At 36.7% G+C, this 11,712-nt stretch overlaps 3 protein-coding genes across 3 annotated transcripts; 1 reads left to right on the top strand and 2 right to left on the bottom strand.

Moving 5' to 3' along the window:
* Window positions 1–1,876: 1,876 nt before the first annotated feature.
* Window positions 1,877–2,868, top strand: LOC141905376 (uncharacterized). Its single transcript, XM_074794223.1, has 2 exons — window positions 1,877–1,959; window positions 2,060–2,868. Exons 1-2 carry the CDS (start codon window positions 1,899–1,901, stop codon window positions 2,866–2,868), a joined length of 870 nt encoding a protein of 289 aa, XP_074650324.1. The 5' UTR covers window positions 1,877–1,898.
* Window positions 2,869–2,915: 47 nt separating this feature from the next.
* Window positions 2,916–5,161, bottom strand: LOC141905366 (cystathionine gamma-synthase-like). The gene is made up of 9 exons (XM_074794212.1): window positions 5,021–5,161; window positions 4,638–4,842; window positions 4,142–4,435; window positions 3,896–4,065; window positions 3,709–3,820; window positions 3,526–3,639; window positions 3,313–3,447; window positions 3,120–3,235; window positions 2,916–3,047 (listed from the first exon to the last, which is right to left on the bottom strand). The coding sequence occupies exons 1-9, from the start codon at window positions 5,032–5,034 to the stop codon at window positions 2,981–2,983; spliced, it is 1,227 nt and encodes a 408-aa protein (XP_074650313.1). The 5' UTR covers window positions 5,035–5,161; the 3' UTR covers window positions 2,916–2,980.
* Window positions 5,162–6,388: 1,227 nt separating this feature from the next.
* LOC141905670 (kinesin-like protein KIF6) lies at window positions 6,389–11,567 on the bottom strand. Its single transcript, XM_074794641.1, has 22 exons — window positions 11,433–11,567; window positions 11,183–11,252; window positions 10,886–10,995; window positions 10,720–10,794; window positions 10,484–10,631; window positions 10,288–10,397; window positions 10,058–10,187; window positions 9,711–9,829; window positions 9,528–9,615; window positions 9,298–9,441; window positions 9,024–9,214; window positions 8,803–8,908; window positions 8,571–8,712; window positions 8,201–8,443; window positions 7,954–8,112; window positions 7,820–7,870; window positions 7,646–7,724; window positions 7,424–7,559; window positions 7,213–7,338; window positions 7,018–7,127; window positions 6,811–6,902; window positions 6,389–6,709 (listed from the first exon to the last, which is right to left on the bottom strand). Exons 2-22 carry the CDS (start codon window positions 11,240–11,242, stop codon window positions 6,693–6,695), a joined length of 2,436 nt encoding a protein of 811 aa, XP_074650742.1. The 5' UTR covers window positions 11,243–11,252; window positions 11,433–11,567; the 3' UTR covers window positions 6,389–6,692.
* Window positions 11,568–11,712: the final 145 nt, after the last annotated feature.

Below are 11,712 nucleotides of genomic sequence, written 5' to 3'. Positions count from 1 at the left end.
AAATATTCATTGATATTAAGAAATATGAAATGATTGAATAAATGTAACAGGTTTCTGTGATCTCATTTCAAAACATGGTTTAGGCCTACATCATTCACTATAAAACTGGTCCCTTAAAATCAAGTCAACAACTGATAAAATAAAGATGTAACTTATCTTGAATTTCCACCTATAGTGATTCCTGATGTCATGTGCTGAATCAAAAAAGTCTGATTGTGAAACACTGATTCCATGTTGTCCTGTGCTGAATCCACGAGTGATTCCTGATGTCCAGTGCGAAACCAAAAAAGTCTGATTGTGAAACACTGATTCCTTGTTGGCCTGTGCTTAATCAAAAATCCCATTGAACAAGTTGAAGTGATACCTACAATAGACAAACCTAGGATTGTTTCCTTCCCTTAAAATAACTGCAGAAATATTGAATTTAAAATTCAAACTTACAAATTTAATTGTTCGCTCCAATCTGCAGTTCATTGATTCACGGGTTTTTCTATCCACACTTTAGGTTTTGCATCCAGAGTTGAACATTAAATATAAACAAGAAAGTAATGAAGAAACATGAACAGTCTAAATATCATATTATTTCAGAAACTGATGAAGAGTACATTTAAAAGATGAAATAAACTTACACTGTTTTTTCACTGTTCGATGTAATCGGTCAATAGAATCATTTAAGAACAAATTCATTACAACACACTGAGGTGAAGCCCATTGTGGTCTAGAAATTAGGATGGAATGACGATATGCTCGACTGAGCGCCAACAGGCAACATGTGCACCGTTCTACAGGATGTGCATCTGAAATGATTACCCACAGTATCTGAGATGGAATATTTTTCGCCATTTAAACAAATGTTTCAAACACTTACCAAATATTGAAATAATGATTTCAGGGGTCTGAAAGTTGGGTGACAATGTTTGTAATTAGGTGAGGTTTTTGCTTTTCGTTTTATGATAAAGCACGCCATTTTGATATTGTATTGCGTCTATCTCAGATTGAGATTGCCGCGCCGCCGCTAGACTGGTCGCCTGTCCAATTACGCCACGGCAACCAGTCTATTGTAGGTCTCGGCAGGGCCAGCCTCGCTTGCCAGGGGTCCGGTATCACTCCCGAACTCGCTTCAATCAGCCCCCTGGCCTAACGAAGCGTGATTTCATTACTGGCGCTGCGGCAGGGCTAGCCACACGGCTTCTTTTTTCGATTAGATTGGATTTTCATAATCCTAGCAATATTTAAAGAATTTATTCTTATGAAAACCACGCTATTTACCAATCTAATCATTTGTTTCGCGTTTTCTTGAATTTTCAAAGTAAAGACTGTGTTAATGTACGAAAAGTCAAAATGATTCTTTAATGAATAATTTCGAAGTGTTTTGGACCGCTAGCGGACTGCTTTGCAAAGGGAAATAAAGGCTTATGCCCCAGTGATGCGAGACGCAGAAAGTGTGGCTGGCGAACCGGGCAGCGGCTTCATCCGGTCTGATTTGTCTTTTCGTGGTCGTTTTCAACCTGGAATGGAATCAAAATCCAGATGAGGTACTTTCAACGCCCCGTATTGATTAAATAGCACCTCACTCAAGTTGCAAACTAGTGAAGAGATGTCTCGATCACTATCCCATCCTATACGCCACGGGGCGGAGGAGCTTAATTTGATATCGTTGATCCCGGTCTTATGTTTTCAACAATTTCGAAATTGAAAACACATCGCTTGGTGTGCATACTGCCATCCATCATATCGTTACAAAATTAGTTGAGAAACTCGGCTAAAACTTCGATTTTAATTTTGCTTTGAAAAGCACATATGTTTTATCATCCAATTAAAAATATCTTTAGATCGTATCGGAAAATTCCCCACATGTTTATTTCACACAATGATTACCGTACATAGATATATGAAACATGGTATCCTTCAGTCTTCGCAAAACAATAGGATCATTGGCTTTATTTTTATTCATATCAGGTAAGTGCGATCTATCTTTCGGGATGATGTCTCAATAAAGGGGTATTTACCAAATTTGTATATCCATCGCTATAACTCCTGCGAACATCCACGATTTCAGGATTAGCTAGAAGGGTTCTTGCATCAGGCGCTACTGATGACATCGAATTGCGTTTAGAACTTGATTCACCTGAAAGTGGTGATCCGTCGACTGACAAAGACAACAAACAAGACAACAACAATCAGGATGATACAGATGATACCGGTGATACTCACGATAAACACAATTCCAACAGTGATTCCGATGCTCATAAAGGAAAAGCCGAAAACGAGAGTGATGAAAGTCCTGATGGTAAAACAAAAGGAAAAGCCAAAAACGAGGATAACGGTTTGAAAAAGACCGATTCCGCTACTCAGAATGGAAAAGGAAAAGACGATAGCGATAGTACTGATGATTCTACAAAAGGAGAAACCGACAATGATAACGACACCGACCAAAAGCACAATCCCAATAACAGTAATTCTAAAATTCACACCGGAAAAGCTAACGGTGGTAATGAAAACGGCAAAAACAATACTTATACCAGTACTGCTCCCCTTATCGGAATTAACAACAATAAGAGCTCGGTAAATTGTACCACCAAAAATGGCACCGCTAAAAACAAAACTGTTTCGAGTAGGCCTACAGCTACTACTCCCCTCGTTGGTATTGGCCGACAACATAATTTGAACACGACGAATTCCACCATCCACGGAAAAATGAAAAATGATACTGGTACCAGAATTACCGCTCCCTTTATCAAAAACGGCCAAAAACACTTGAACTTTACCAATTCTACCATTCAAAAAGGAAAAGTCAATAGTGGACATGGAATAGAAATAAATGTATCTTTGTTCTTATTTTGTTGGATAATTTTCATTTTCAACTGACAAGAAGGAATTCTTATTCTTTATTTTTAACATGACAAATAAAATGATATATGGGAGAACTCAAATTCATGTCAGGCTTTCGTGTTCACTTCAAGTGTGGGTAATATCTTCATTAGTCAACCTTATCAAATGCTTGTATCAAATCGCGTTCCAAATCTACCGGGTCCTCAATTCCGACACTGAAATGATTAGAGACACACATTACCGACGTACTCGGTCACATATTATCAAGGTGTAAACGTCTATCCTACCTGAATCTCAGCAGACCTGGAGGAATACCTGATTCCGGGTGGGTCATTGAAACTGGGTGTTCAATCAGCGATTCCACTCCGCCTAATGAAACAGCCAGGTGTATCAATTTAACGCTCTAGAAAAACGAGGAAAACGCTTATCGTCAATGTAGCGATTGGCGTATTGGTACCACATGTTAATACGGCCACTTACATCCACGACCTTTTCGGCCGCTTTGAATCCTCCTTTCATTTCGAATGAAATCATTCCGCTGAACCCATTCATTTGTTTCTTAGCAGTTTCATGTTGGGGGTTTGTCTCTAGTCCAGGATAGTTTACTTTCGAAATCTTATGAACATAAAGATTTCCGAATATCATTTTGCGCCAACAATGAATGAAAGAAGGAAAGTAGGATTGTCTACTTACTTTTGGATGTTTTTCCAACATTTTTGCGAGGTAAAGAGCATTTGAACTGTGTCGTTCCATACGCAATGGTAAAGTTTTTAAACCCCTTATCAAAAGGTACGCATCAAAAGGGCTCTGAAGTTGAAAAATGGTTATTGGTATCCGGTAAATATTTTTTTAAATGTATTGGATATATATATTTACCAAAACATTTCCCAGACCGATTGATAGTATTTTATTTTGTTTCCAAATTTCCTCAGAAGCGAAAGTTATGCATCCGGCAACTACGTCGCTATGGCCCCCGATGTATTTCGAACTGAAAGACGAGTGGTATTCGGTTAGAGAAAATGTTATCAAGATCTGGATAAAGTTTGTAACTATTCGATATTACCAGCTATGTATCACGATGTCAACTCCATGTTTGATCGGTTGCTGAATGTAAGGTGACGCGAATGTTGCATCAACTGCCGTTAGTATTCCGTGTTCCTTGCCCAAATCAGCAAATTTACCAAGATCAGTGACCGTAACCATCGGATTACACGGGGTCTCTCCGTAAAGAAGCTACAACGTATATTCGCAGTCAGTAACTCAAGAATGGGCTTTTCCCAAGCATCTAATTATTTGAATAGACTTTCACCTTCGTATTTGGTTTTATCTTATTCCTGTAATCCTCTATACTATCGCCTCTCACCCAGTCATACTCGACGCCAATAGATGCCAAAAAGGTTTGGATGAATGATTCGACGCCGCTGTAAATGGGATGGCAGGCTACGAGATGGTCACCAGGTTTCAGACAGTTGAGTAACACGGTGGTAGATGCGGCCATGCCACTCGACACGACCAAACTTCCTGCTCCTCCCTCTATATCGGCGATGATACATTCTACCGTGTCGCACGTTGGATTCCCAAGTCGTGAATATGTGTATCCAGCCTATAGCACAAGAACGTATATAAACCCAATGCCTAGAACCAAAAATTCATAGAGACTAGTCTTTATGAATTTTTGCTAGAACCCATTTTCGCAGTTGTCGGTTTGGAAATAAAGGAATTTGTCTTTCCATCCGTGAACCTCACGGTGATGGTTAATTAACTAATTTAACTAATGAAACTCTTTTTAGATTGATAAGTAAGACCTTATTTGTGAGATCTACGAATTCCTTCGAGCTATTCATTCGGTATGTAGCACTATGGTATATTGGTGTCGCAAGTGAATCAATGGGCTCGGTCTGTCTGATCTTCAACCTGGACGCGACCGCTATCGATTCAAGAGATGCATCGCCTAATTCCCCAGCCTTCACATTTGACTGGGCAGGAAAGAGATCCCAACCGCTCGAACCACTTGAGGAATTAAAAAACTATCGTTAAGTTGATAACTTTGAAAAAAAATTACGATTAATGGTAAAATGCATGGCATATATTCGTATATATCAACGTTTGAATTACCGAAGAATTTTATAAGCCAGAACATGGTATTGTTTTGAATTGGGTTAAATGTTGAATACGAACACTTACTTACCTGTAAAGAGGCATTTTGAACACTAGTAGACTTTGAATACTTGTAAGCCTTATCGTGTGTCTAAAAACCAGTGCCGGTACCCATGCTGATAAGAAATTGTCACATGAGTGAATTCCAAGTAGTTTACGAAATGGCTGCAGTATGTATGTATGGTGTCAAATGCCAGATCAGAATCGGGTTTTATCGAACAAGAATTAGTTCAACAGTTTGCATCAACATTTATATTTTGAATAAATAAATGGAGAAATATGCTTAGGACAAGAGTACTAAAGGGCGTCAAATGTCTATTTCATTTATATATTTAAATAACCTGCACAGAATATGCATTTTAGTAGGAGATGGTATTGTTACAAATAGAGCAGAGCCTCGTTAATAGACGTGTCTACATTAATCATACGTATATACATATAGCATATATACATATAATTGTAAATTGCATTTAATGGGACCCCATTCTTTACGCTCTATCTCGGGATCGAATAATACCTTCTCTATCTGTACATAGCTACTACTACATGGACTCGAGATTGGAGATTGTCTGTACCCGCAGATGTGAACGACCATCGTCAAAATTTTTGTCTTCAATCTTGTACCATTAACAATATCTTATTTCATATTTACAAAGTACATGTATAAACCGGTGTAAGTTAATTTTAAACAAGACCTTTAGAGATCTCATCGTGGAAACTCGTATCATATTTAATTCCCCCTCGTTAAACAACACAGAACGTTCGCCTTAAGAATATTTGTGGCCTTTTCATTCTGCAGATGAAGAAGAATTCTCTAATCGTATTTGCAAGGATTCATTCATGCTCGACGAAGATTATCTAATCTAGCCCGCAAATCGATTCCTCTCCGGCTGCAGTTGATTGTTGTGCGAGCATCATGTATAAGTAAGCATCAAGACCTTTTTAAGTCATGAAAGCTATTTTCCCGAAAACAACTTTTGGTTTGGACCTAAAAGTTGATTTTGGCACGTTGTGAAAACGATTAGTCGATTTCAGCGATTTTTTAGTCATTCATTTCTTACGTACGCATTAGGGGAGGGGGTACGTAAGTGCAATTACGGTATATGAACAATTCAAATTCTATGCGTACGTAATCAATGAATGATCCCTTTTAGCAGAGGTGCTCTAGTCCCAAATTATCTTACTTTGAATACAGTTTTCTCAATTTTCCTGCATTAAACAGGAAGATGTATACTTGAAACTGAGGCTCTTATCTGACACCAAAACATACTTAATAGAAATGACGAACAACAATTTGACATATTTCCATAATTCTTATCCGATGTCAATTTGAAACGATCTTCCTTTTCACGTTTGCATAGAAACAAAACAAAAATAAAGAGATCTGTGTGACGGAAAGAATTGAAGAATTTATTGACAAATTTTCCATGTATAAGTAACATAATAACATTAGTTTTCATTACATGTACATTTTAGCCAATCATATAGCACATCTTATAATCAACTCCGCCTTTGCCTTGAGGAGTTAGTCTAGACCCGCTTCTTTAATGTCTCTTTAACAAATGACTTTTATGCAGTCAGTGACCTTTACCAAGGTCTCTTTTTCATTTACAGTTTCAGTTAATTCCATTTTGTAGAAAAAAAAACAAATGCACTTCGTGCCACACATTTACTTATAGAATACTCTGCATGTAAATCCACAGCTACCTGTTTCCATTAGCTGAAAAGAGAAAAAGTTAGTTTTAGTTTTAATCAAAACTGGTTCGAACTACTACAAGCTTGAAATTGATGAATTTTCTTTGATAAGTTGATATGAAATACCTTGTCTGAGAATGTTCTGTCTGGCTTTAACAAATGCCATGATATCTGCATCAGCACGAGGATCTCCAGTCATCGGAATCGACGACCTTGTACTGGAAAATATCAAAGGTTAAAATCTTTACTTCATTGATTTTTTCTCTCTTCTTTTACTTTCACTCTTCTATACTTTACTTTTTCTATCAAACGAGCACTAATGAAATGCTTTACCTTTCTAAGGAAGGATTTGCTGTATTTCCAGCAGGTTTTGGCAATGGTGGTTTCGATAAGTTCCTGTAGCTGCTTAGACTGTACGTTGATGCCTCACTAGAAATTGATGCCTGAAAATGAATATCTCTTTTCAGTTTTGTTTGTAATTCATCAGAGCCTGTAACAAACATATAATGCATTACAGTGATCACCTACCATTGATGAAGACATAGATAAAGGTTGTGATGGTAATCTAGATTGTTGTGATGGAGTTAAAGGTGGTGTTCTCCAAGCTGATTTACTACGTGCAGGTGGCAATTGACCTGACTTGCTCTGATTAGCCTAGAACGATAGAGAAAGGCTCAGAACAAACTACTTTTATCACGTAGTGTCCTAGTGTATAGTATCTATATTAGCTTCAACGCACCTGGTTTTGAGATACCTGCTCGGCCCACCACATCTCGAAATCTTTCATCATCTTAACCTTCGCTTTTTCTAAGAGGTGCTGTAAATGTTCGATCTCCGTTTTCAAGGTTTTTAAATGTGTAAATCCACTCTTGTATCTGAAAATTCAATGCATAAAATATGAACTACTGGGTATCCTAAGTTTTTTAAGAAGGTATTGACTCAAAATTGATCCCATACTCACGTTTCCTTACACGTCTCAATTTCAGCTCTCATTTGATTTTCATCATCATCTGCTTCATAATTATCCGGATCGACTTGGCCTATAATCAAAGAGGAGTAAAAATGATCATATAAACATTCTCTAGCTTGCTATACGTCTCCATAATGATATCCACACAACTGTATTATTCATTACCTTCCATAATTCTTGACATTCTATGTTGTTCTATCAGTCCTTTTATATGATCTGAATAATAAAAGCCGATCAAATCAAGTATGCAGTGAGGTTTAGAATATCACTATATGCAAATGAATGGATAAATAACTCACTTATGCGTTGTCTTGAATTGTTCACTTTGGCACCAAGTTCCTTAGCTTCAGCATAACGTTGTTTTAAAATGTGTTTCGTATCGGCGATATTTTCATTGTTTTCGTAATCGCGTCTAAATATATCAAATGCTTCTTGACGTCCTTTCGATAAATCCCCCACTGTAAAACATTAACGCCAGTATCAATCCTATACATGAGAAATCAATTTCACAAATGTGTCACCGGTTATCAGGGCACATGCACTTACAAATTCTATTTTTCGTGTGATCATCAAGTTTTGTAAGACTTGAAGTTCTACTAACACCCGTACTTGAACTAGCTGATGATCTTCCATTTTGTTTTCCGAAATCCTCAGCGGACGGCGTTTTTTGTAATTGGTTATCGATGGAATTCTTTCTGACATGTGAATTACCGGGTTGTGTCTGGCCGAGTTGCTGGATGGCATCAGCCGCCCTTTTCTTTTCTTTCTTCAGCATATTTACAAGAATATCTTAGCGGTTATAATCAAGAAATATACAACATTTTCTTTGAGAAGAAAATTTTGATTTCAAAATATTTGCATAGTTTTTCCCATTGCTTATACAAAAGGTTTCTTTAAAAATAAAATCAAAGGATACTGATTTCGTTATCTCGTTGCGTAACGAGCACTTTTAGTTTACTGAGTTCAGCATCATTCAGGTAACTATTGTCTACAGGTTTAGTATCAACAGTCTTTTCAGTATCATCTTTTGAGGGCTCAGGTCTGGTCTTAACCATTCTCTAGAATATGTTATACATGTACATTTCATACAATATTTGTTATTTCAGCTTGCTTCAATAAGCTACTGATCAGTATCATCGACAACAAACCTTGAGAATTTTGTGACAATAACGCATTTTTCTGACATCCATTCCTACGGATACAACAGCTTCAGGGTCATTATCATCTAAATATTGTTTTACAGCATCTTCACAACTGCAAAGGATTTAAGTAAAATTTTACATTAAAATACATTTTGGAGGAACCATTCTAATCCACAACTATAGAGCTGGTTTCTGATTACATATGCCCCTTGGTGGGACTGACTCACAATTTCATATCTTCTTCAGTAAGTTCATCTGTTCTTTGTTCACCGGTGGCGATCGCTAGCTCCTCTTTCAACTGCTGAATCTCTTTTTTCAACCGCACAATTACAAGTTGAGGATCCAATTCTTCATTCAGCAAAGCATCATTCTTAATTAGAGCTACTCGTTGAGCAAAACGACAAGTGGATATTGACTCCTGAGTTGTAAAATGATTCATAGATAATGCCAAGAAGACAAGGCTCAAGTCTCTTAAAAAATTGAATAAAAGCATGTACATACATCAATATTCCGTTTTTCGACAGAACAAGTTGCTATCATAGTAGTCATACAGTTACCACCTAAACTGTCTCTCAGTACTGAAGTCATCATTGAGTTACGATAGGGAATATGAGTTCTGCCCTTCTCGGACAATGCAACAATCACCTATAAACCAAAGAACAATCGATTAACATAATTACTGTAGTGAATAATCATACTTAACTGAACAGATTACATGTGGAGTTACTTACTTGTTCCAGAAAATGAAGAGAAACATTGATATATTTAGCTTCAGTCAGTAATTGTCCTCCAGCTCCCGTCTTAGATACTCTCTCAGATCTAAAAATTATAATTACAAAATGTCTCATTTTTCAAATTGATATTAAAGTTATTGGCCACTTAAAAACATTTAGTTGTACGAAACGTTGTCTTACCCAGCCAAATCAACAAGATGTAGTTTAGACCTTCTTATCGTAGCAGATCCGTGTTCCCTCGAAGATATGTGAATTGTGAATATACAGTGTGACCGGGTGGAGGCTTGATTCATCGGGGTCTGAAATAATTCCAACAAAATTATAAAACAATTGTGGATATGCAACTTATCAGAAATGCAAAGATCATAATGGTACATAGTACAGTTTACATAGCACATAAACCTGATGCAGAAAGTTACATTCATCCCAACGAACTGAATACAAATACTAAACCAGAAACCACAACATGCCAAGTAATGAAAGAATCAACCAACCCAAAGTCTATTGGCGATTTATTCAGATTGTACCTCGGCAATCATTCGGTTTGTGTCACCGGTAAACAGCAAGTTCAGCGCATCTTCTTCATTGTTGGCTTGATGCATGGACATGTTTCGTAAATGAATGTTCTGATCTGAATCTTCCATTAATTTCACTTTCCTGAAATGATCGCACGAAGAGAACGACAAACAAATACATCCCGTTTCACAGTAAGCTAAATGCAAACTCTTTCAACATCGCCTATGCTAATAGAACATACGGTAGATCTTCTAATTTGGTACATTCGTGTTCTGGATTCAGCAGGTCATATCCAAACTCGTTGTAGATCTCCAAATAGGATATTTGAGCCGTGAATTCCCAGTCTGGTTTCTGCATAATCAAATACAAATCACACAGTACTAGTACGGTTTAAAATATAACAATATTAGACCTACTACTACGGTACTAAGACAAACCTTTTGAAACTCTTGATACATATAAGAAAGAACTCGAGGGATGATACCGCGGTCTTCATATTTTTCAGGTCCTCCAGTTATAGTGAATGTTTTACCACTACCTGTCTGACCATACGCAAATATAGTTCCGTTGTAACCAGCAAGCACACTAAAAGTGAATGAGAAAGTGAATGACTGGCAGACATCTTAAAACTGATTCTTTTATTACTCTTCAAATATTGAAAATAAAGTATTACTTGTCTAGCACTGGTTTCGCTACATGTTCAAATATAGAATCTTGTTTTGTGTTTCGATCGAAAACTTTTTCGAAACTGGAAAGAAGACATGAAACATAAGAAAATATGCCGAAGACATAAAATAATTATGGAATAAAAAGTCTGGTTACGTGCTCTGTCTGCCTACCGAAACTTGTACTTTTCCTTCTTGTTGTTAACCAAGCCCTCGGAAGAAACTCTTGGCACGAAAAACTGAAGCCTCGGATTTCCCTCTGAATCTTCATCGAGATCATAAACCTGTACCGGTAATAAAGTTAAATCAAAAATCAAAAAGACGTTACTTAATGGTGCAGTCGGTCATCAAAGGATTATAATGCTTTAATAGTTTGATCAGATAAAGGACAAAAATTAGCTATAACTGGTCTTAAGTCAAGGTACACATGAAACTGTCTACTACAATGATCCAGGTTATATCTGTACATACCCCAGTTTTCTGTTTAGTTGGCTTTAGTCGGGCAAATATCTGAATTGTTTGTTTAACCATCTTTAAATCACTGAAAAATATAGATACGTAAAGTTATACTGCATGACACCTTTTTAGTTGGTCTCATAAGAAATAAAACAAACTTGATACTCAGGAATTACTGACAATAAGACTTCATTGAAATTGGATTGATTTCAGATTTGAATATATTTCCTTTCAAAAAGACATAACAGTTCTCTTTACAACTCACCGATCATTTGATAAATATAGCGATTGAATCACTCTATGAAATATCTTAATCTCAGGGAAGGTAAGATATCAAATAAAACAGTGTAAGCTGAGAATTTAGGATTCGTTTCGATAATTTTTGATTATGTTTACAAGACAGACCTCCATCATTTAAAATTAGGAATGACAGAAACGAAACAAAAGAATGGAATATTTGTCATATGGAACTAAACCTGTAAATTTTATGCGCTATTCATAGTAATATATATTAAGCAATTTTTGATTTTTTTTTAAATATCTAA

This window comes from Tubulanus polymorphus, chromosome 1, assembly GCF_964204645.1.
Source record: "Tubulanus polymorphus chromosome 1, tnTubPoly1.2, whole genome shotgun sequence".
NCBI classification, from domain to species: Eukaryota; Metazoa; Nemertea; class Palaeonemertea; order Tubulaniformes; family Tubulanidae; genus Tubulanus; species Tubulanus polymorphus.
The sequence above is the reverse complement of the archived record's forward strand: the minus strand, read 5'-3'. Positions and strand labels throughout refer to the sequence as shown.